Source organism: Cynoglossus semilaevis, chromosome 17 (genome assembly GCF_000523025.1).
Source record: "Cynoglossus semilaevis isolate Cse_v1.0 chromosome 17, Cse_v1.0, whole genome shotgun sequence".
Lineage (NCBI taxonomy): Eukaryota > Metazoa > Chordata > Actinopteri > Pleuronectiformes > Cynoglossidae > Cynoglossus > Cynoglossus semilaevis.
Window position 1 is genome coordinate 5,387,449 of NC_024323.1, and position 24,559 is coordinate 5,412,007.

At 42.0% G+C, this 24,559-nt stretch overlaps 1 protein-coding gene across 1 annotated transcript in view; it reads left to right on the forward strand.

Moving 5' to 3' along the window:
- Positions 1-8,175: 8,175 nt before the first annotated feature.
- Positions 8,176-24,559, forward strand: part of LOC103392790 (protein sidekick-2-like) — a 111,915-nt gene continuing 95,531 nt past the window's right edge. The window contains exon 1 of the mRNA XM_008329518.3: positions 8,176-11,295. Coding sequence (XP_008327740.1) covers positions 11,016-11,295 — 280 coding nt within the window. The 5' untranslated portion in view covers positions 8,176-11,015. The remainder of the gene's footprint in view (positions 11,296-24,559) is intronic.

Below are 24,559 nucleotides of genomic sequence, written 5' to 3' on the forward strand. Positions count from 1 at the left end.
GAGAAGCATGGCTGTTAATGAGCGGGGCTGCTCACAGGAGTAACTCCTCTAAACAAACAGCCTCAAAAAAAACTCGGTCTTTTAGTAGAAAATAGTGAAGAGAGCACGAGTGTCCTGTGGATGGCCGTGACACGGTGAGAGACTGCCCTTCTCACCTGGGTTTAGGAGGCAAACTGAAATGGTTAGGTGATAACAAGATGTGACAAAAAAGCACGGAGGGGACTTCCTGGTCGGGGTGTGTGAGCAGTCACATCAGGTCTGAGTGAATCACTGTGAGGTGACACAGAACCACAGCCTTGCCTGGAGGCCTATATCCCCGTCCAGACTGAGTAAAAATATGACTCACAATGTCGGTGAATTCAACTTCCACTACTCTGCTGGTGTCCAACACCTTACTTACGTCCTTTATTACAATCACCCCTGGTAGGGGCTTAAAAAATTGCTGTGTTTTTTTTATACAACCAGTAGTACAACCACTGGCTCCCTGTTATGGGTTGTACAGACTCAATACAACTTCTTCAGTCAGATATTGATACAGTACTGCAACTTCTGCCAGTACTGATACCAATCTGATAGCTACTTTTCTCCTCCGGCATGCTACAAGCTACTTTTTCGTGTCGTGTAAAGTTTAGTTGAGCATTTGGGCTTAGGTGTCAGACCGGACGGGCTACCATTGTATTTTCTGATGTTCGATCCTGCAATTTTGACCAATATTATACCCAAACTGATCTCGAGTATCGGATCAAGAGACACTCGTACAGACTAATCGATTATTCAACTTCACCACTCGACAGTGATGTTTGGGGCAGTGGTGGCTTAGTGGTTAAGGAAGCAGACTTGGGTCCGGAAGGCTTCAGGGTCGAGTCCACCACTGTGAGGCACTGTCCCCACTCACTTCTCCGTGGGTGCTAAAAGCTGCCCACTGTTCACTTTGGTGATGGGTTAAAAGCAGAGGTCACATTTGGTTGTGTGCAGTGATGTGCTGTGTGTTTACTGTTACATTTTTCTGTCTTTTTTTTTCAATGTAAACTATTGTATTAAAGTTGGCAGTTTGATTTTTTTTGGTAGTATTTTTTCCTTCTGTGTTGACCTGCTGGCTTTGATAATTCTGCGTGGAGTACATGAAGAAGTTGGATGTTGTGCAGTCAGTATGGCAGATGGGTGTACAGCAGGTGTGAGGCAACATCAGGAGTCGACTGTTGGCCCTTGTTCGCTGTGGTGATTTATAGCAGCGGTCTGCTGTTTGTTGACATTACAATCTCTAACAATGCAGAGTAAATGTATCTGCATACAAGAGTAAATTTATTTTAATTTAAATCCTATGGAGTTGCAGTACTGTGTGTATCTCCAGTAGTGGAAAATAAACCATTAGTAATTCTGCTTTTCTGATGCTCCCATTTATGATCTCTCCACAGTGACAAGCCCACTGCTTAAACATGAAGGATGAAGGCATTCGGGAATTGATAAGGGACGACACAGTAGTGAGGATGCTGCAGCCTGCAGGCATTCTTCTTGCAGGTTTAGAAGCTGACTGTATAGACTGATGAAGGCGGTCGCTCCAACAGGAGATAATATCTAACCCCGTCTATTTTTGCCTAAGGTGGAAAAATACAGACATATATAAACCTGGAATGTGCTCATTTATTCAATCAAAAAATGGAAACCCAAAAGACAACCACCCAGTCCTGTACAGTGGTTAATATTTAATGGACTTCAAAGGACATGATTGCCCGTTGGCACTGTATCAAATTTATGGAGCGGCCATATCGAGTGCCAGGATAAAAGGGCTCGACTCTGTAGCGCTAATGATAAGAATGACCTCCATCACAAGTGTTGTGTGTCTGTGTAAAAGTTATCGCCGACGCCCACTTTGAAACATGACGGTTCAACTGCACATGCTGGCTAATTACGTTCGGGACATAATTGGTGGACGAGAGCTCTCCGTGATTAGCTGTAGTGGCTTCACTAATGAAGATGTTTTGTTGCTTTGTTAACCTTGTGTCGCTGCAACGCTGAGATGTTAAACACAGGGAGGACATGAATGGCACACGTCAACGACACGAACCTTCAGCGTGGACAGTTCAGTCAGATCTCATTAGCCTTGACGCTGTTATAACTCTTTTATGGTCAGGTGTACTTTATTGCACACTTCATTGCTACGTTACGAAATTAAATGTCATTTTATGGAATATCTTACAAAAACTGTCACTCTTCACAGGTCATCTCATCTTTCGTAAGTGATCTTTCGTAGGAAGGGGAAAAAAAGGGAAAGATGTAATTATTCAATGCTCATTTAAAGGACAGGACTGAGTCGTTAACGCTTTAATTGAACTCTTCTGGGAATAATTGTCTTAATAACAGTCGCAAGTCATCTGTGTGGAGCATCCGTCAATTCTGAGCGTTAATCTCTTGTTGGTTTGTCAAAGCCGTGCGCGGCAGTGTATTTGTTTTGCAGTCTAAACAGTGATTAATGTAAGTTACACTGTGAGCACTTCTCAGGCGGCTGCTGTATCACTGTTGACACTTAACACAAAGACGTATATAAATGAGCCGGCTGTGTTTATTTGGTATGAAATTAGCCGAGTCCTATTTCATCTCTTTTTTGACCTGTTGTTGTAATGGCAGCAGAGATGGCACCGCAGCGTTTTTCCATCACTTTTTGCACCCACCTCGTCTTGCTGTTTCCTGACGGCTCCAACGATGCCCGAGCCACATGGGAACGCTCCAGCGCCACCACATTCATTTACATTACACAGCAGCCCAAACTCCTGAAAACTACATTAATCATTCTGTCTCTGCTAGGCTACTTGGGCAATTCAATTGGCTTAAGTTTAGTCCAATAATATAGTGTAATGGCACAAGTACAGTGCAATAATTCAAAACCATTGATCTGATTACAAGCATTCCGCAGCATAATTCACAGCGTTAAAAATGCGGTTAACGTATAAAGAAACAGCTGAGAATAGTTTTGTCTTTTAAATATCGACGCACAGCTCAGCCACGTCCTTAACATTCTGCACACGTTCACACAGAGCTGCTGCCTTGGCTTCGAATATATACTCGGCTAAACTGATGAGTGCTTTATAATGTTTGTTTTCTCTAATGACTGGACTCTAATGACCGTTCAGAACTGACGGACGGGCAACATTTATAAAGGGAAGGAAAAACTCAAAATGTAGCCCTCACAAGTCTTCCTCTTCCTTCATCCTGAAAACGCCTGATTATTGTGTATTCTCTTAGAACCGGTACCAAACATTTTAGAGTTGGATATAAAACAGGGTACGCTGCTTTGCTTAATTAATAAAAAGACCAACTGACTCTTTGAGAAGTTTCCTTTGTGCTTCATATCTGAACAAGTAAAAAAAGGTTTAATTTTAGTAATCAATTACCTGATCCAACACTCAAGAAAATAGCTTAAAAACAATGCGCAAGATTAAGGATTAAAGTAAAAGAAAGTGTTCCTTTGATAGGAAATATATGACTCTCTGTTGATGAGGAGCAGATTCATACTGTCTACTCTATAACACACACCTGACGTGTAGCAGTTACCGTGCCTACCTTACAAGTCTGCCTTACTTGCAGAAGGTCCTGTGTTCAAGCCCAAGAGAATCCACATACTTAATGGCGCCTCCTTTGGCAGCCTGTGTGGATTGCAAAGACTTGCACTCTAAATGTTCCAATTGCGGGACAAATAAGAGACCTCAATTTTGTAAATGACGGACAGTTAGCAATGTTTGCTTGCTGTTTAATATATCCATTTGATTTTTGTGATCGTATTTAGGGTGATATTAAACCCACTGACAAAGCAGTTTAGATGAAACCCACGCACGGACCAGATCTGGCCCCTAGTCCATAGTTCTGACATCAATGCTTTATTTAAAAAAATAAAATAAATCCCTTTTCCATGCTGCAGTCTTGCCACAACAGTTTCCTTCACATGGAGGAATTAGCATCAGTGACTGAACAACAATGTAGAATTTCATTGGCTGAAACAGTGTACAAACCATGGAGGATGTTCGGCTCCTACATATCTGTTCATCCCTGTTCATTTTTAGGGGCGTAGGGATATTTTATAATGCCATGATATACCGTAGCCTGGCAGGGTTTATGGGCTCAAGGATTTAGCAGTGTGATCTGAGCGGCCAAAAGGCAGAGTCCAGAGCTATTGGGAGAAATTATTTTGCACTGCATGTAAATAGCTGATTTAATTATCTTCCAGCGGCGGAATATGAAAATGCCAGAGATGACCTTTATCAGTGAGTGATCTGATATTACTGTGGATATTTGCTCTCATCTCCTCTCTCTGTTCACACTTTGGCGTTCATGCCCAGTGATAGAAACAGTTTTGTGATTAATGAAATAATTTCTGTACGCGAGAAATAATTATTAATGAACGAAAATCCATTTGATTAGACAGAAATCCCATAGCTCTACGGGCGCAGTGTGAGGAACATTGATTGTTTCAATCTTTCATCAGCTCAAAATTGTGTGTAATGAAAACGCTGCTCTTAATATGCCTCAGGGCCGCAGCGCTTCCAATATCAGCTAATCAGTTGGAGCCAACTATCGGAGAGGAAGGACACACAAACAAAAACTCTTTCTACAGGCGGTCGTTCAATTTGCAAGAGACTTTTTTTTACAGAGAGAAATAAGAGCAGTAGACGAGCTGCAGGCTGCTGCTCTGAATACTAACCAAGAGGTCTGGAAAATACACTTATAATTATTTTGTAAAGAACACTTAATTTTAATCATGTTTGCGCATGATCCTTTGAAATATAGTTTATCTGTTCCAAATAATATAAAGGCTTTAAAAAGGATAAAATTATGCCACTAATATGGTAGGCACATTTTATTTGTTTTTTTATGATTGCTGATTCAAATCCCAGAATTTTTTGAATTGAAAAACCACCAAACACCTCCCCACGATGGATGAATTGAAAAACCACCAAACACCTCCCCAACACGATGGATTCAGCAAAGTTTGTCCTTTTTTGAATCAAATGTCTTGGTGTGTTTACTTTATTAATGGCAAAGTTGTCTTCTATCTTCTTGATCAAACCAACAAACAGCACCGATTTGTACCATGGAGGGTTTTTAGATTTTTAGGTCCTTACTGTATTTCCATGTCTGATAGGATCTGGCCGAAATGAAAGTCAGCAGTGATAGATCCTCCACAACTAGACATGTTTGTCTGAGTGCTGTCTGTCAGTCTTTGCTGATGTTCTGTCAGCCTTTTGTCATCGTCCGTCGAGGTTCGACCAGCCTCGTGAACAGCCAAATCATAGTGTTGGAGGTCACCGGGAACGACAGATGAGAGAGCCATCTTAGAACCATCTTAGAAAAGGCATGAACAACAACACAGCCATCACTAAACAAATGCCAGCTTGTCACCAAACTTGTCTCTTGTAAAGAATGGTTTGAGAGAGACTCGGCCCTGAGTGGCAGTTTAGAGCGCAGACTGGTGCTGAGTCCGCCGCGGCCTTCAAATGAAATGCGTAAGCATGTGTTTGTTGGCCTAAGCTATTTCTCGCGCTCATTTCTGTCAGCCTGTGGTAGACAGGAATTGCCAGTGGCGAGGCACAGAATCAATCCCAATAATGCTGCATCTTTCAGGTAGGGCCATTCCTCTGACGTGAATAAAATGTACGCTCCACATCTCTAGTTTAAGGCATTCAATTTCCAGCTGCTTCTTGGGGCAGAATACTGCAGTGGCAGATCTATGCAAAATGACTAGAAAATTGCTAATGCTATTTAAATCGAAGCGAGACTGGAGGAGACCAATTATGCCATTGATTCAAGGCAATATTCTTAAGTCAGATGCCCCACGGGTAATAACAACTTCTGTCTTATTATTTTAGTATTATTAATATTCCATGTACTATCTGGTCTTTTTAAACAGCACAGAATAGTACATGGTTTTACCAAAGGTATTTGTTAGATGTGCTATTGTTTAAGGTATTTAGGAACTAAATGACAACAACAAACAGACAAAGGAGTCTGTGGGAGGAAACTAGGGAAATTCTAAAGAACAAAACAAAGCAGGGAAAAAAAACAAACAGTACCAACAGCACTCCCAGAAAAACACGTCCAAAAAACTGTGGTTCTACGAATCAAAGTTGGTTAAAACTTAGACCAAAGTAAAAAGTAGTTGTTTGAAAATGTCACCTAAATTGTTCATGCAATAGTTTTTATAATCACGTTTTAATATTACTTTATTTTGCACAAACTTTTTACCTCATTCTTTAAACATCTCACCACAGATATTGAAGTGCATCCTGCCAGGTACAAGAGCAACAAGTGTGTGTGTCAGTAATGATCTGCTCAAGAAGCTACAAATACTTCATTAATGATTAATCTAAAGCTGTATCTGAAGGTAGCATCACGTCAAGCTCCCACATGTTTTTGGTTTCTGTCTCCAGATATCTGTAGGTTATTTAGATTTTCTTTTTCTTTTTTTCATTATAGACAATATTATCAGCATGTGCTGCACGGATTTCTGCGGTAAAAGGTGGAAGCATCACAGAGCCACACAAATTGTTGAATGAAAAAAAACCAACCCCTGATCTGAGACAGTGACATCTCATATAATGGCCGCCTCTGATGTCTCTGCCCAGATGCAGTTATACATCTTGCAGCAGAAGCAGTTTGTTTGTGTTTTTCATGTTTCAATTCCCATGCAGTTGGAGTTTACAACTGATTCAGAGAAAGAACCATGAGATGATAAGCTTACTGGGGAGAAACACAATTTTCTCTGTGAGACACCACAGCACATATCAAGTGTCAGGAATAATACAGGGTTTCTTAACTCCACCAGTGTATTTACTGTACATATTTGTGACTCTCTCTCTCTCTCTCTCTCTCTCTCTGTGTGTGTGTGTGTCTTCTGGCAGTTATTAGAATCCCTTTTGTTTCAATATCCAATACATATCCATGTATTGAAAACTAGATGATGGCAGCATGTGTGTCAGAGACGTAGGAACAGAAGTGAATGAATAACAGGGTTGGAGTGAATGGCTGAGCTGATCGTCCCTTTAAAACCACAGTAACTTTTCTGTCCATATAGCCAGACCTCTTTTCACCCAGTGCTTATGCCCTGAATAAATTAGCGTAGCGTCACAAGGTCAGTGTCACATCTATAACAGCCATTCCAATTAGGCTCTTTTGAATCATTTGGCTGATGGAATAAGAAAGAGTTTCTAAAGGCTTTTTGTGATTTCTGTCTGTATAGTACATTCTGTTGAACGCAGGAACATTTGGCACAACAGGATCCGGCTCTCGCAGTATATGGTCAGTACTTCACACTATAGATTTCATATTTTAAACAATTATTTTAATATATTTATTATGTATAACTTTTTCATTTTTGTTTGAATTTCTCATGATCTACCAGCACTTCCTTTGTGATCTGCTGGTAGATCCTGATCTACTTACTGGCCACCGCTGGTCTAGACCAGTGTTTCCCAAACTTTGTTTTTTTGGGGGGGTGTATTTTAAAAGTCACAAACCTTCATGACTAAGTCAATATTTGTAAACTCCTGGGAAACATGATGCCAGATGACCCAAAAAAAAAAACCATCTTGCGACCCAGTCTTTGGGAAACAATGGTGTAGACTAGGATCCAAATTGCAAAATATGATGCATTGCTCTGCAACATTTGTAGTTTGTGTGGATGCTGCTTTTTACCTGGTGTAAATCTTTTTACCACCATTGTAGCTTTGAAGACAAGGACAATGACTTTTTGGACGAGTCTGTTCTACCTTAAAATATAGCAGTTTTATGTCTTTGACCATGGCAACAGTGTTTTTTTTTTTCTTCTTTCTTTTTTTTTGTAACAAATTAACAAACCCAGACCCTGAGTTTTAAGTTTTGTCTAAGACAGTGGAACACTGTCTCACATGGTGAATAAAGTCTCTCCACAGTAAGCGTATGTACTGAGTAAATGTCAGCTACACAATTCCATGTTTGACATCAACCTGTGGTGCCTCCCCCACCTCCCCTCACCCCCCAGTGTGGCTTGTAGCATCAGGCAACCTACGCTTCCCGTGCTGCAGAACGGTTATAGAGACAGAGACAGAGCACCTGCCCTTGCGCCTGAGCACCGTTCTCAGCAGCTTGCTAATGTCAACCTGCCTGATACGCACAGCAGGGTGGGTGCTCCAAGACAGCGGCAATTTTCCACTGCATGCGAATGAGACTGGAGAGCAATCTGCTGGCCTAAGAGCCTCATAATCAGCACATCATTATCAGGAGGGGGCTGGTGCATGGGGTGGCAGCGGGCTGAGGAAAGAGGAAATAAAGGGAGGGAGCAGAGGATGACACCAAATGAGCCCCTGGCAGCAAGGAGACATTATAACACGAGGAAAAGGAAGCACGTATTTGTAGAGCAAAGGCCGGGGGAATAGATTCACGGTGGAACTATAAAGGAGCATAAAAAGAACAGAGATACAGAATGACGCCTATGTTTTTTTTTTTTTTTTACCTGGCTAATGGGAAACCGGAAGCCTTTATTGTTGGCGAATACTACTGTCGGTCCTCAAAACTCCCAACACCTCGTAGTGCTGATATACTATTAGTTCTTAGGGAGAGACGCCTGATGACAGCTCTTTGAAGTTGACCTTGATCTCATGCATTTTCCAAACAGAGCTCAAAAGGAGCACAAACAACAGAGTGAACATCTCACAGCCCACATGTCCTGGGTTTATTCATGTGCACTCACTCTCTCTCCTGCATGTACTTCAACCTGCCTTTTGTTTACCATCAATGACAGGGAGAGGCGGCCTGATGGACTGAGTGTTTAGAGAAGATAACACAGTGTCTGCCATTCAGGATAATTCCTGTGTCGCCTGTTTAAAATATGTATCAGTGTTCACTGCTGAACTTCCTGTGTTCGTGTTTCGTAGACAGCAAAGAACAGGTTAAAGTAAGTTATATATGCAGATTAAAACAATACTTAGAAAAACATTTCAATTTATAAGGGAGTCAATGCCAAAGGTCCATATACTGATACACACAATGAAATCTGTCCTCTGCATTAACTCATCAGATGACTCCTTTGAGAGCAGGGTATGCTTTCAGAAGGAAATGAGTGCTGTCTCAGCACACCCCAGCCGGCCACTGCTGGATTGGAACCTGTGGTTGTATGCCCAAAGCCCATACCTCCAGGGAAGGAACTGGAAAATATCAGGAAAAATAGGAAATATTTTCATTACACGTAAATTGGAAAAACTTAGCCTGAAGGAATTATTAAAATGTTCAAGGGTTTCTGTAAGGGGTGTCCACACTTTTTTTGGTTTCTTTTGACTATATGTTCAAATGACCAGGCTAAAGTGATCTACCTACAGTATAATATAATTAACTTTAATTCTTATTGCTCATGATCTACTCCTGCTCTAAGGATTTCAGGTGTTGATGTAGCAGTGTCTTAGGCACCGTCTGAAAACTCCTAGATACAGTTCTGGGTTAGAGCGTGGAGGTGCTAGGGTGATGTGAAAACTTGTACTGTATCTCTACTCACTATGTGGCATTGTGTCAGCGTACTTACCACAGTGATGTGTGGATCTCCTGAAGCTGAGACTCAAACATTGATTCGTTTACTGCAGTTGGTCAGTGAAAGTTCTTTCCTTTGTCAAAATAAATTCACATCGAAGAGCAGACTGAGCAGATTTTTAAAAAATCAGTCTTTGATCGTGACAATCGAGATGAAATTTTAAGTGTCTGTGATTAATCATTTTGGAAGAAATTTGAAAAACAAAAAACATATTCAACATCAATTGGACCACAGGAAAATTACAAACCAAATAAAACAGCTGTATGCTTGTTTTTGGAGCCATTTTCCACCAAGCACTGAAGTATCTTTTTTTTTTTTTTTAATTTTTGTCTTAATTTCGACTCTTATTCCTTGACAAAAATTCTCAGCATCCACAGATTTCTCTATTCTTGAGAAGTGGACAATTATGTTTAGCATTATGACTTCGTCTTTTTTCTTTCTTTTTTTTCAGCTGCAAGAGGAGCTAGTGATGGCAGGTCTGGGACAACATCCAAACTAGGCATTGAAACGATGATCTTCTTACTGTAAGGCAAGAACACTAACCACTCCACCATTTCCCAGTTATTTTGGTAGGATCATTTGAGAGGGTTTAAATTCAGGCTATGTCTATTGATTCAGGAAAAATGTGGGTCCTGACTCCTGAGGCTGCAGCCCTTGAGAATCACCCGTTCACCAAACAAGGCCCACAGCCTGCAGCTTACTTTTAATTTGCGACCCACTTCCTCTTCCTCCGCCAAAGTAATATATTACAGCAGATATTTTCCCAGTAAAAACCTAAATGTCATCAGGTAAATCTGAAATCCAGTTTTAACATCAGTTTCCTCCTTAAAGCAGCTGGTCTAAGTGGACGTTCTCTACCTCCACCTGCCGCGTGGTGGCAGTAGTGCACAGTGTACTTGCCCGTACTTGGGTTGCGCTCATTGTCGGGTCCACGTAAGGATCGATACATACACAAACCTGCTCGAATGTACAGTGAGTTAACAGACTAAAACTACTGACACGCCTTGAACTCAAAATATTTATGAGGAAATGTTTTTACAACCTGTCGGGAGATGCAGACTGAGTGTCCGCACTTACAAACATCATACACACTCACACACACTCACACACATATCCCCACGCACACACTCCTGGCACTCAGACCTGCTGCTGCTGCTGCTGCTCCTGGTCACAGTAGGGGAACAGAGAGGTGGATGTGCAGAAGTGGTTCGAAACCCAGAAAACTGAAGTGTGTTCTTTCTGTGGACGCTACAAACTCAACGTCACTGTGGACATCTGTGAACTTGCAGAGTGCGCGTTTCTACATGTTTAACTAGTATTCCCCAGTGCGTGTTTGTTATAACGCCGTGGTGAGAAGGTGATGTCAGTAATCCGTCTGGCTGCGCTTGACAGCTGAGCAAATTCAATTGGACTGACTCCGCCTTGCTCCTGCGAGACTTGTCCACAGGCTTTCCATAGTACAGCGTGGATGCCTGCATCCCTGCCTGACTCCCTGCGCCTGTCTCTCCTCCATCCACACTCAGCCAGCGGTCTGACGCACAGGACCATCTCCAGCCCGGACTCTCAGCCTGGGAGTGTGCGGTCACAAAGCAACATGTTCCCGGCGTGGAGACGGCGTGGAATGCGCACCGAGGGCGCAGCGGTTGCGCCGCCGCGGACCGTGATCATAGCCGGGCAGGTTGGACAGGTGTGGGTCTCCTGTTGGATTCTGCTGTCGGCCACTTGCATCCTAAGCGCTTGGGCTCAAGGTAAGAATCGGGATTTTTTTTTTTTTTTTTAATGTGATTCACGTGCAGCTGTTGTGGTTAGATGTTCTAAAAAGGAAAGAACTGAGGCTGAACGACAATACGGTTTAAACTTACTGTGGTGCGTGTTTTAAAATGACACTGGATGGATCTTCCATGTGTTTTCACCACTGTATCAACGGCTGCTCACATCCAGGCTGTGAGAGCTGCAGCCTGGACACTGCTGGTTAATGACCTGCCACTAAACACAAAGTTATGTTATTAATAATTCACCATAGGAGGCAGTGCCGTGGTAGTTATAGACCCAGTTTCCCCCAGCTGCCGGTGAAGTATTTCTAATTCTGATCCTGTAATCACTTCTGCAAGATTTACATCACCTGTTCAAATGTTTTAGTTCTTTATTGAAATCTTGAGAAATTCTCTTGGCCTCGACTGAGAAACCTCAGAATTTACAGTCTGTGCAGAGTCCCCTCCCTCACCCTCCCCCCCTCCCCTTTTGCACTATAGACCACCTTATTAGCCAGAGGCAGTCATTAACCTGTGGGAATATGACTATGGGAAAGTGAAGCAGGGCCATTATTTCAAGGGTGAATTACATTTGCCTAATGTCCGCTCATCACTGGCTCTCTTCCTCACCAGCTGTGTGAAAGTAACGTGGTACAGAATGAATAAGTGAAAAGGTTAGCGTCAGGTTCCATGGGTGTCCAGCACAGTCGGAGACGTGTGGCTAAAGGCACAGACGTGACTGATACTAATCGAGCAATTACTGTGAAATTGGTTTGGCACTTCACTTGTCATTCTGTCAGTGCGACCTCTACCTCTTGACCAGCAGGGCAGTGAAGTAGTACTGTAACACACTGGACCCTGTCCTGCATCCACATCTCATAAACACCGAAATTAAGCCCTGTTTTTTCACCCACAACTGAAGGTAAGTGGACAAATCACACAGTGGATTCCTAAATTATTAAAGGCTTGACACATATTCACTGTGCTGCTGCTCTGGGCATCATTTGGTTTATTATTGCAGGGATGCCTACAGGACCATGAGATGATGCATGTTTGCCACCAAAGACCTTGAGTCGTTTACTTGTGTGGTTTCCTTGGGGAGAAACACAGTCTTGTGCTAAAAGTCGATTAATTTGAGAAGTGACTCTCCTGCACTCGTCCTCTTGTAATCGCAGCGTTCTGTGCACCAGCGTGCTAAAAACAGCATAATCTCTCTGGTTGTTTGTCTTTGAACTAGTCACATTCCTCCTAAGTGCACAGCAGCTTATCTGAAAAGGAACTCTCTTGTTATGCAGGGCACAGTTCCCTTAGCTGTTATTACAATTCCTTCCTCAAGTGAACATGCCTGAAGTCTGCGAGGAACTGTTGAGCCCTTCCAGCTACTTCACAGGGTTTTACCTTTCCTCCCCAAACAGACCTCGTTCTCATTCATGCAGTTGGCGTTCATGCCCCCTTGAATGTTCCCGGCTGCTCATTAGCATTTGTGAGAGATTCACTCCTCTGTCTGCCTGCTCACTTAATTGAGAAGAGCTTTCTCCAACACGCACAATCGCTGGTTTGGTTTGGGGACGCAGTTGCAGTGGCTTTGCGGGGGATCCACTCGTCACTCAGAGAGGTCTTGTTCTCCAGAAGGAGGAGGCAGATCTCGTCCTCACGGGGCATCCATATTTGCAAATGACAGACACTGTGGCTGTGCCTGTGCATAAAATCTAGGGATGCTGAAGTCGTTCCCTGAGAGCACAGGACCTGGGAGGGTGCCATAAATTAAGCGATACACAGGCACATCAGGCCCCCAAGGAACTGGAGGTGTCATGTACTTGTTTTTCATCAAGATCCAGCCGAGGCTCAGGCTGTGTTTAAAACCCAAGGCTGCTACATTGCACGAGAGGGTACCTGATGGAGTCCACAGGGGGGGCTCTCTACTGCTGTAGGCCTCTCCCAGCAGGACGTCTTAGGACTCATTTAGATTCCAATCATCAAAATATAAAATATACAAAAATTACCTGTTTTTTTCTCTCTCTATTTCCTCTGAAAGAAACAACTACGGAAATCTTTATGAATGCTTTGTGAAGCTCAGTGATTGTACATTGTCTAGAAAATGTGTGTGTGTGTGTATTTGTGCTTGGCGATGCTCATGTTCCTGTCTGTTAAGCTTTAATCTAGGGAGCAGCATTGACAGTACACAAACAGGCAGCTGCTATAATTTTCTGGACACATGTTATTATGCAGCTTGGCAGCTGTCAGCCATTTCCAGATCTTTAAAATCTCATGATAATCCACCATGCTTGCAAAAAAGAAAAGAAAAAAAAAAAAGCATTTGTTTAAAACATTCTGAATGGCTGTGTGAATAAAATCCTCTGCTCTAATGCGGGCACTGGAACACAATTCACCCACAGTGCATCAGTGACACACACCAACACACGCACGAAAAAACACAAGCACAGAAAGATAGAAAAATCAATGAGGACAAGATTACACATCTCCATCAAGAGAAATATAATACAGTTTTAATAGAATCAGAGGCATCTACTTCATTCTAACAAAGACTGATGATGAACCGGCGTGTGTGCACGCCCACGTGCATGACTCTCCATTACAAATAATAGAAGGCTTAGGCTTCGGGGAACTCCGCAAAAGTAGACCCACATACTTTGAATGCTGCCACGTCGTCCGCAGGCGTTTGATTTTAGACATGATACCGAATCCAGCGTCGCCGTAATAAAACAATTCAGTTTTCCTTAATTCAAAGCACTTTGATGTTACAAGCCCCACATGAGGCAGATGATGTGGCAGTGGGAGCAGTATAACTGCACAGCTATACCATAATTAAACGCAGCGGATATTTATGACATATGCATCCCTCCTGTCTGCTGAGATTGAGTCAATTAAACATGTTTACTCCTCCAGAGAGCTAACAGATGTCTGTCGAAAAACTTGGACTGAATGCTTATTTTTACTCCATGATGTGGATGGTGCCCAGAAAGGCCAGCTCGTGGTTTGCACGGCCCCCAGGTGGGATGTGGTGGCAGCGCCACTTCCAAATCAGACTTGTTGCCTTTCTCCCATGCTGGGCCGGTTGGTTGGCTGCTTTTCTCCGACGGCCAATTGCTGTCAACACGTGTTTGTTCATGTGACCGGTGGTTACTTTATTCAGTGTAATGGAACATATCGCAGCTGAGACAGAGACGAGGTGAACCCAGAAGTTCAGCTACGATCAAACTGCAGATTTCGTGGCTCAATTAGGAGTTTTGGTTGAGATCCATTTTTTTTTTATCACGTCTGAGTTTTAACGCACCTGCATGCAGATTTGCAGACTGTGATCCGTATGCCCTCAAGACATGACATCACAAGCTGTGTTGGGACAGCTAAAGATGGATGCTACACGTGTTAGCAGTGTGTCAGTTTAGAAGATATTGCAATCAATGCCATTCATATTGATCCTTTTGCCGGCGATTGGACAGCCTCTGCTGCCCCAGCTTCAGTGTCACCACCTCGTGTCACGGGAGTCAAGTAGAAATTTGACAAGAAATCAGTTCCCTGATGCTGATTGGCTCTGTCAACTGCCGCTGCGTGTTTGATTTGTGCATTACTTACATTTTATTTGCCAACATGCCCTGATCTCCAGGACAATTTTTACATCAGTTCCACTTTGATGACGTAAACGTTCAATGGAGGAGGAGGATAAATATATGTTTAAGGTGAAGGCAGAGAATTTGTTGTTGTGATTTTTGAAAACAGTAGGTTGCATGTCGACCATGTCGACCTCGGTACAACTAGAGTTAACCAGAGCAGTTCTGCTATGATGACTAACTGGCTCTGAAATTTTCAACGCTGAAGTCCAAGAAGAATATGGTGGGGTTTTTTTCTTGTTCCTCAGGGAGAAGGAACACATTTCCTGTTATTTTGCAAAGTAAGAGACCAACCTTGAGCCAAAAGGTGATACTGCTAATAAACAAATATATCAGTGATGGGAGAAGGAGCTGCAGACTTGATATTAGATCATTATTTGCCCACTTAGTTATTTAACTACAGTCCTTGGACTTTTTCCTCTGTGTGTCGGAATCTTTTTTTCCTTGGTGTCAGGCCCTTTGGGAACAACTGGAGAGTGAAGAAACCCCTTCACTACATTACATTACTAGGTAATATTTTCAAACTACCTCGAGGCCGTGGAAATAGAAATTGTCGGATCAACAAATTGAAATGATAAATTATGGGAATAGGCTCAAGGTTAGGTTAGGAGAAAAAAAAAATCAATTGCGATTATCCAAGGATGAGACCCATCTTATCTAGAAATGTGACAAAAGCTGAAGACAAATAATAGTAGACCAAATATTTTAAGAGTATTTAGAAGTAACCTCCTTGAAAAACAAAACAGAAGTACACTAAAGTTCTGCTACTCTTTCTCAGGACTAGCAAAGTCATAGTTTAGGAACTATTTGTCAAATTAATGAACTAAAACATGGAAAGCTAACGGCTCTTGTCCACACTACAAGTGAACAGACAGTTAAAGGTGTTTTTTTTTTAAAGAAAATCCAAGTCACTCAAACATGTTGCTGTGTGACAAACGATAACGACGTACATTGTTGAGGAACAGTCCGCTGCTGTGCTGTCGATGTTCTTTAGCTTCGGGAGGCCTGTAATTGTCTCATTCAAGCAGCAAAACTGTGTTTATACTTCATGATGGAAATGTAATCAAATTAAGTTGTACCACAGAGTTTTGGCATTTACCCGTTGCCCAGTAATTGGCATTTGCCCATGGGGCTATGGTAATGGCCATTTACATGGCGTCCAGAGTCCCATCGCGGGCCATGTGTCTGTCAAGTTGCCATGTTTGGGAAGCTGACTGAAACTGTTATTTACTCTGCAGGACTTCGCTCTTCCATCCTGCGCTAGAGCAAAGTACTTGAGAATAAAAGGTATGATGCAACTTGCGGAGTGAGGCAAATTCTTCACCTCAGCGAATCATGCGCAGCAGACTGATTTCCACACAGACTGCGTCTTTTTTTTGTGTCAAACTGGCTGAGAAAGACAGTTCAGGGAAAAGTATAGGCTTTTCAAATTAGTTTTTTTTTTTTTTTAACTAACAGCAGCGTTGACGAAAAGTCCTTCTTTGGGGCCAATTTTAATCACACAGCTGAGAGTGGTTTTGTTTCTGCATCTCCTTGTTTACTGATGAAACTGAGGGGAGAAGCACTGCAGGGGGAAGCAGACAAATTCTTCACATATTAAATCCCCTGGCTGAAAGTCTAATCAATCTGACACAGGACCGCCAGGCACCTCTTCAGTTATCATAAAATAAAAATGTCTCAAACCAGGCCCTGAGCTGGGACTGAAAGACAGAAATGACCTTGGATGTAGAAAAGGCACAGCGAGGCCAAGTGACACTATTTGTTTAATTTGTTTAATATTGTTAGCGCCAGGAAGGAGAGATGTTGTTCATACCGCTTTATCAAAGCATCAACTGCACCACCATTGTTGTCCTGGGAATAGACGGATTGTACTGAAGAAGAATTCTTGGACCATATCTGTCTTCAAGCCCCCAAGCTGTTCCATGTAAACATTTAAACAGCACAAAGGCAACTCACCGAAAACGGTGGCAGGAAACAATGCTCTTTGCAGCATAATGTGTGCACTGAATCTCAGCTCTGCTCAGCGTGCCCCTCCTGGGGACTGAGGAGTGTATTCTTGTGTTGTGGATAAATGGCAAAAGAGGCAAAAACAGCTCTGCTAAAAAAAAACTGGTGGAACAAATCCATTTTTCTTTGTACATTTATTTGAATTAATTCACATCTTGACCTTGCGCTGCGTTTCTTCTGGTGACCTCAAACCAACGCCACAGAACTTTTCCGTGTTCTTTGGACTATTCGCAGTAGTCACTGCTGGGACACCACGGTAAAAACACCAAGATACATTAAGCTGAATGAAAAAGAAAAAAATATTTTTCAGAAATCGTTCTTTAAATCTTCAACATGTTTGATCTGATTAAACCAAAATCCTGGTCTTCCATAGTTAAATTAACTTAAAAATTGATTTGTTAAAGCTACAAATACATCATCTAATGCGATGGTTCTCAAAGTGTGGGTGTGTGTGGGGGGGGGGGGGGGGGGGGGGGGGGGGCGTGGCACTATTGCAGAAGAAAATTGATTTTATACTCAATATTTTCTTTTTTTGTTCCACAATGAGTAACTTGCACTGATTTCTTATATTCTTTTCTTTTGTTCGGTGAGAAAAATCAGGAAAAATAGTGTTTTAAGTAAAACCTGAGATTTGAAGGAACAGCTGTGTATGTGTCAGCATGAGGGGGCGTGACAATAGTCTTTGAGGTCAGAGAATGTTTGAGAATGTAAAGACTGTGTATGCATGGAAAACAGAGCAAAAAGAGAAGCAAAAGTGTGACGAGGAGGGAGAAACACTTGTCTGCTTCTGCACTTTTCCTGTCTGTAAGACAAATATTCACTCTATTAATCTATTACTTAGTAAAACATGAACTCTACAATTGGTGTGACCAGGCGTGACCTGAAATGATGGATAAATTCCAGTGGAAATACATATAAGTAATAATTATGACGAGCAGGAGAGCAGCACGGTGTTAAAAGCAGCACATTCAAAATATTCAGGCAGCTTCGATGACCAACATCCCTCAGGATCATGCAGCTGTTACATTCTGTATGTCATACGTCTGTTCAATCAGAAGCCCTTCGTTGGTCTGATGAGGACCAGCTCGTGTTGCCGATTTCACCTTGCTATTTAAAGAAAGTTTTTTTTTTTTCATTGACATCATCGGTGGGATTGGTGTCAGGGGTCAGCAGTTTGGCAGGCCTGGCTGAGCAGAGACACAGTCCGTGGCAACACTTCCTGTCCACTGGCAGGGTCATGTCTGGAAAGGCGCTCTCCATCTGCGTGGCTGAGTTTGCTGCTCTGCTCTGCTCAGACTCAGATTGGCAGGTGGCCTACCAGTCCAACTCAGCGGGCTGGCAGGATTCCTCCAAGCTGCATCACAATGTCTTGGGTTGATTATTGATTATGACCAAAGCTGATTCCCCTTCCTATTGCCCCTTGACCACATGTGATTCCATATCCTGTCTGATATCGTCTTTCGTTTGCCAACACCTGCCTTATTTCTATTTAAACAGAAAAAAAAACCCAGCTCTCCGAGCTCCAGCCATGCTTTGACAGCTCTTCACCTTCACTGTAAACAAAACAGCATGAAGTCTAGATTCTGGGGATCGTCGTCGAGCATGTAAAACCATCAGACATTTACCTCCGATAAATCCTTCGAATCCTCTTCCCTTTGTTGATAAGGAGTTTCTTTCTTGTGTGCATAGCAGAGTGGCAGCAACTTCAGTGCACACATATCTCTGATCAGTGTCCTTGCCGCTAACAACATCAGTGTCAGCTCAAACGTGTGACGGTGATGAAAGATGACAGCGCGCACTGTATCTGTGGTTCATGCTGCATCTGGAATCCCTTTAACCGCCCCTCAACACCAGCCATTAAAACGCTTGAGGTGTGGGAACGAGAGCATACGGCAGCGTTCAAAAACAGACAGGGCCTTTGTCCAGATGTGTCCAACTTTCAAAAAATGGGACACATTTGATCCCCTGGAAATATCTAAGGGGCCAACTGCTCCGTCTGTGATATTTCTGACTATAAAAATAATTTTTACAGAGTGGAGAATCCTATTGTTTTGTTGCTAATGTTGACAAATTGGAAACACCAAGATCTGAATACCCAGGATTCAACACTTCAAACTATATCAAAAACAATTTACAAATGTGGTTCTGTGTGAAGTGGCTAACAGAAGCAAACAATTAGCAAGACTGAATTACTACGTTACTGTACATCTGGAAAATGTTGAGCTTTTTCTTATTTGTAAATCACTTTAGCTAAGGCTAACTGGAAGTAAAACTGACAAAAAAGAATCAACCAAATATAAACAGTATAGCAAACAATAACCAAACATGTAGCACAGTTAGCCATCATGACTTGAGGAAAAGCTGGTCAAATTCACCTGAAAACTCGGTCCCAAGAGCAAAGAACTTTCTTTTGAAAAAGGTTCTCACCGTGTTGGCAGGCCTTCAAATTTTAAATTTATGCTAAGGTCACACGCCACATAACTCCTGTCCAAGAAGCCCTGGGGCCGGACTTTGGATATGCCTTCCAATGTTTAACGCTATAAAAGAAAAAGCTGAATCAAGTCTTGAGGAAAATGAAATGATATATATATATTTTTTTACCTTATTGTGATTATTTATAACACTTATTGTGTTGGCTGGATAGCACTTTAATCCAGCAGCATAAGATCAACTGCTGCGTCCAAATTGTCCACAGGTGTGAATTGTGGTGTAGCTACTGATGGCGGACTGATGATCAGGACAGAAACTGGCAAGTGTTGGGTTAATCAGTAAAAGATGTGTGAAAATACTGGCTAAATATAAGTAGTAGTATCAGGTTTTGTCTGTATTCCATGTGGTTTTAGGATACAACGATTCAAATCCAAGTCACTTGTACGAACTGCTACATTCTATGATATTACACCTGGCTTACTTTGATAACAAAGGTCAATGCTGTTGTACAGACCAGCACAATGAAGGCATCCATGAGCTAATTAGCCAAACAGCCTCTATTGAGTCTCCTGTTACTGAGTAACAATACACTGCGTGCTAGCAGCAGGCAGATAAGGAGCTAAAAAAAAAAAGGACGTTAATGTAAGCGGCTTAAAGTGTGCAGACAGAAATATGTTGATGGAATTCTTGTCAAACATCCATCCGCACTAGCACAGGTGAGTTATGAAGTATGAAAAGAAAAATGCATCGCGTTACCACAGGAGGAATCTTTTGTAAAAAGTTGCTGAAGAGTTTTACACTCGTTCTGTGAGCAATCATCTGTACTGTGTCTGACAGGATCCTGGAAGATTAACAGTCATAATTGACTCACACGTTAGTGTAGGTGGAAAGAAAAAAAAAAGCAGAAAACAATGGAGACAGGCGACGGAGGCGATGGATGGAGTCACAGTCTATGTGAACAAATAGAGACATTTAAAGTTAATGGGAGTTAAAGGCACTGCCTCACGCTTTAGGTGATCTGTTTAAGATGCTCGTTGTCGTCCATCAACCCGTCAATCAGCTATAATTTGAAACGAATACTTTTGTGTACAAGCAACACGACTTAAAGTGCTCCACGGAATAAAAGCATCACAGACAATGATCCCTGCAGAGTGGAGAACAGAAATAACAAGGACGGAGAAAACACCTCATAAATGAACAATGAGGTAACACACAATGTGTTCAATAGAGAACAATATGAAAAGAATAATAAAAGAAAATGTTAAGGTGGAGACAAGATAAATAAAATTCAAAAGACTTGTTTACACAGTAATTCGCTTTGTCACAGCAAGGAATCTACGCAGTAGTACAAACTAGAGCTGTCAAAATGAACGCATTAATTAATATGTTTAATTTGTTTAATTCATCTAACTGTTAAATGATTGTATGGCACTGTGGAGCAGTTACCGTGTTTGAGGACAACAGCCTCATACAGTCTCAAAAAAAGAATTTGCTTTTTCTTATGCATATTGCCATAATTTAAGAATGATGTTTTTGTCACAAAAAACAAAATCTACCCTGCTGTAATTTATCTTTCCAGCAATGTACAGAAGAAAAATGCTGATCTAGGAATCTTGATTAATTAATTGTGATTATTTCACAGTTTCCCTTTGGTTAATCAGATTCAACATCTTAACCATTTGACAACCACTTTACAAACCAATTCCTTGGTCTTTTACCAGCCTCTGTGTCACGAACAAAGGTTCCAGAAAAACTAGGGGTGGTCTGTGATTTCCACCGCTTTAATGATACAAACTAGGCAAGTGTAGGGTAGATACAAAAAAAAAAAATCAATAAAGCCCAGCAGCTCCTATTGAGATCAACAAATTGAAAAACTTGTGGTATTCACTCTGCATCTACATCCTTACAGGATTAATAGGCTCAGGGCTGTGAGAGCCAGTGCTTGACAATGAAGCATGAATCCACCAATACGTAAATCAAGTCTGCCATGTGTTTCTGCCAGGAGTGATTTAAGATCACTTCGGGAGAGCTCCTCCGAGGTTAAGGGGAAATCTGTGGTGCATTGCACCTCTGAGAGCAACTGGTTCTGACAGGTATAACAGGGTCAGGTGACAATAGAGATTTGTAAGATTGTCTTAATTTTAAACTGAATCCTTGTCGATATTGTCGAGCAAAGTTTTTCACACAGATGTGATTGCTTTTTTTTTTTTAAATGTATGTGTTTCCGTTATTCAAATCCAGGTTAAATAACGTTTTAATGAACACAGTTGTTTATTCACTTTGGCTCCAACTGGCACAAAAAAAAATCTTCTGCCTGGTAGAAGTTCTATGAAAAAAAAAAAAAATCTTCTGCCTGGTAGAGGTTCTATGGATATATAACAGTCCAGGATGTAGCCCACCTTTGTCTGGGATTGGCTCCAGTACACCCCCTGCTACACAATTCTGCCACCGTGTGGCCCTTGGGAACAATGCTTTGTGCATTTTATTACTTTTTAACATAGAACACGGCAGTGTTTTTTGGCCAATTCACACTTTGAACAAGTGCAGATTTTCAACCCCCACCTGTCCCTGTTGCCCCAACAAACTTCGTACATTTCAGATTTATTGACCCAACACTAAAATCAATCAATCAATCAACTTCAAACAACACAAAGTTCTAAAAGAGAAACAAAAACGTTCAGCGTCTGAGGTCCCCACCATTGGGTCACGCGCCACACTTTGAAAAGCACTGCATAATGGCAGCACAGAATGACTCAAGTCATGAAGAGCCACATTTCCATTGCCATTAAAATACAAATGTTTGAGTCGTACTGAATGACTGAATTACTCTGGGATGACGGTGGTAATTTTCTTTTATCGTGACGATATCCATTCATCGGTTCCCTCTTTTACAGTAGTTTCAGAAACCAGTACTTGTTATCTTACTTTAAGTTTCTGGACTGTTGTGCAACTATAATTAAAGTTTGTTGGTACACCCAGACATCACATTCACATCCTCATAAACATACATACTTTATAAACACTCACACCCCCAGATAAAACCCAAACACTCACACAGACATGTGCTCACACACAAATTCAAAATTGTGTCATCTTCACTAAATGGAGCTTTCCCAGAAGCCCACACCAGTGTTTGATCGCTGTTTTTGCCTTAGCTCATGAAAGTGGGGCAGAGCCGCGCCTCCTCATGTGAATAGGCAAAAAAAAGAGAAAAAAAAATTCTATTTTTTTTCTTTTTTCAGTTTGCGTCATAATTTCCAATTTAAAAAAGTTTCTCTGCCATGTTCCACTCACTGCCAACCGCAGTGAAGCGTCAGACACAGGGGAATATAAAAAAGAAAGAAGCATTGCTGTTTTTTATTTTTTCTTCTTTTTTTGGAGGTGGCACCGGAAGCCGGGAGTGCTGCTGGCTTGACAGGGTATTGATGAGTGGAAGAAAGAAAGGAGCGAGCTGTATCTGTTTGATAGAGACTGCTGTAGTGTACAGCAGCATAAATCCTAAACTCTGTGCAGCTTTGACGGTAGCTAGGAAACAGCTGACAGCAAAATGGGGGGATCAAAGGGATTAGTATGTCCAGTTGGAGCCCAAACAGTAACCGTCCCCTTCTTCCACCACCAGCTTTTTAAACAATTACAACCTTTTTCACTGCTGTGCTGAGAGACACAAACTGTAGGAGCCAAAAAAATGGCTTGACTGTTTTAGATATATACTGTATATATGCCTATGAGCCTATTTTTGCAATTTTTGTTTTGTTGAATTAAATATTGATGGATTCATTAAGGGTTGTGGAGGTGAATTCTCTTCTTTTCTTGTTCTTGCCCAAAACAACCAAGTCATGTCTCATGGAAGTGGATGCACCCGTCTCATGCGATCATCGCTGTCCGTTCTGATCTGAGTGAGATTCCCTGTCACTGGGGCCTGAGACGCGGCCTGTTTAATTCTGCAGGGGACTGCCATGTCACAGTTGCCTTGGTCAATGTCTCTTCCTGTTTCAGAGCCAGACAGATGTAGCTAAACTCACAACCCCAAGCATTTCCCTTTGGGTTCGTGTACTGTACTGATCAGGAGGACTTCTGACAAAGCACAGTGGAGCTGCAGCGTAGATGTGAACACACTCCTGCCTGACAGACAGCTTTACTCAAGAGAACCAAGCCAAGTCGGATCTACATCACATGTGACGAACATATGACGGTTCAAAACTGATTTTCCACGCTTGACTTAAATGATGGCATTATTGGAGCAACAAAGGCAGGGGTGGATGGTTGTTTTTTTTTCTTTCTCTCTGAGCATTAAGAATGTGCATATGGACACATGATGGCTGCTGTTGCTCTGACTGCTGTTGCTCTGACTGCTGTTGCTCTGACTGCTGTTGCGGCTAAAGCACTAATGATTTACTTAGAGCCATTGTCTTCAGAACTTTCCCATTTTGCTGGTCGAGCTATTTTAATTTGCACGGGTGTAGGGGCATTTAAGTGGTAATTTCCTTGTTCTGTGAAAGGGAACGTTTGAACGGATATCCTCTTGTAGCAATCCTGGACGTTCTCTGCCTGTGGGGACGACGGGATTGGTAGAGTCGGTGGGATTTTATCAATTCAATGAGGTTGCTCCGGCTGAGGTTTAATTTAATAAAATTCAATTAAAAGCCCATTTTTTTTCAATCTCTGTAATGACTCAAGGGATTGCGTCATTAAATTATGCAGTAGGAGTTGTGAAAAAAAAACCCAAAAAAAACAGCAATCTTTTTTTGAGTGCTTGTTATCTTGATCCAGTGTCTTTCAAAGACTTCACAGAGAAAAGAAACGCTGAAATAGAAAATGTATCTGTGGGCTACTTGGGGAAAGAGGTATAATAAAGACGCGGTGCAGAAATAAAGTAAGAAGTGAAGCTGTTAGATGTGGACAATATCACATCAGTGCTGCAACTCAGCCTGGCCTCCTTTGTCTTCATCTGCGGGGCCGTGTTCTTGATGCTGAAACTGTGGGTGAGAGTGGACAGAACCCTCTTTTTACCATTAGTGAAAGAAAGCGACAATGGCCAAAGACAACGAAAAACCTATAGAGTAGCAGGCTTTTTACAAACGCCAAATGCACGGCTAGCACAAGTGGGGCGGCGTTTAAAAGCTTTAATCAAAACGCTGCCCGTCGCACTCTGCATCACTGAAAGCTTGTTTTATTAATGCTGTCGAAAGGGACGT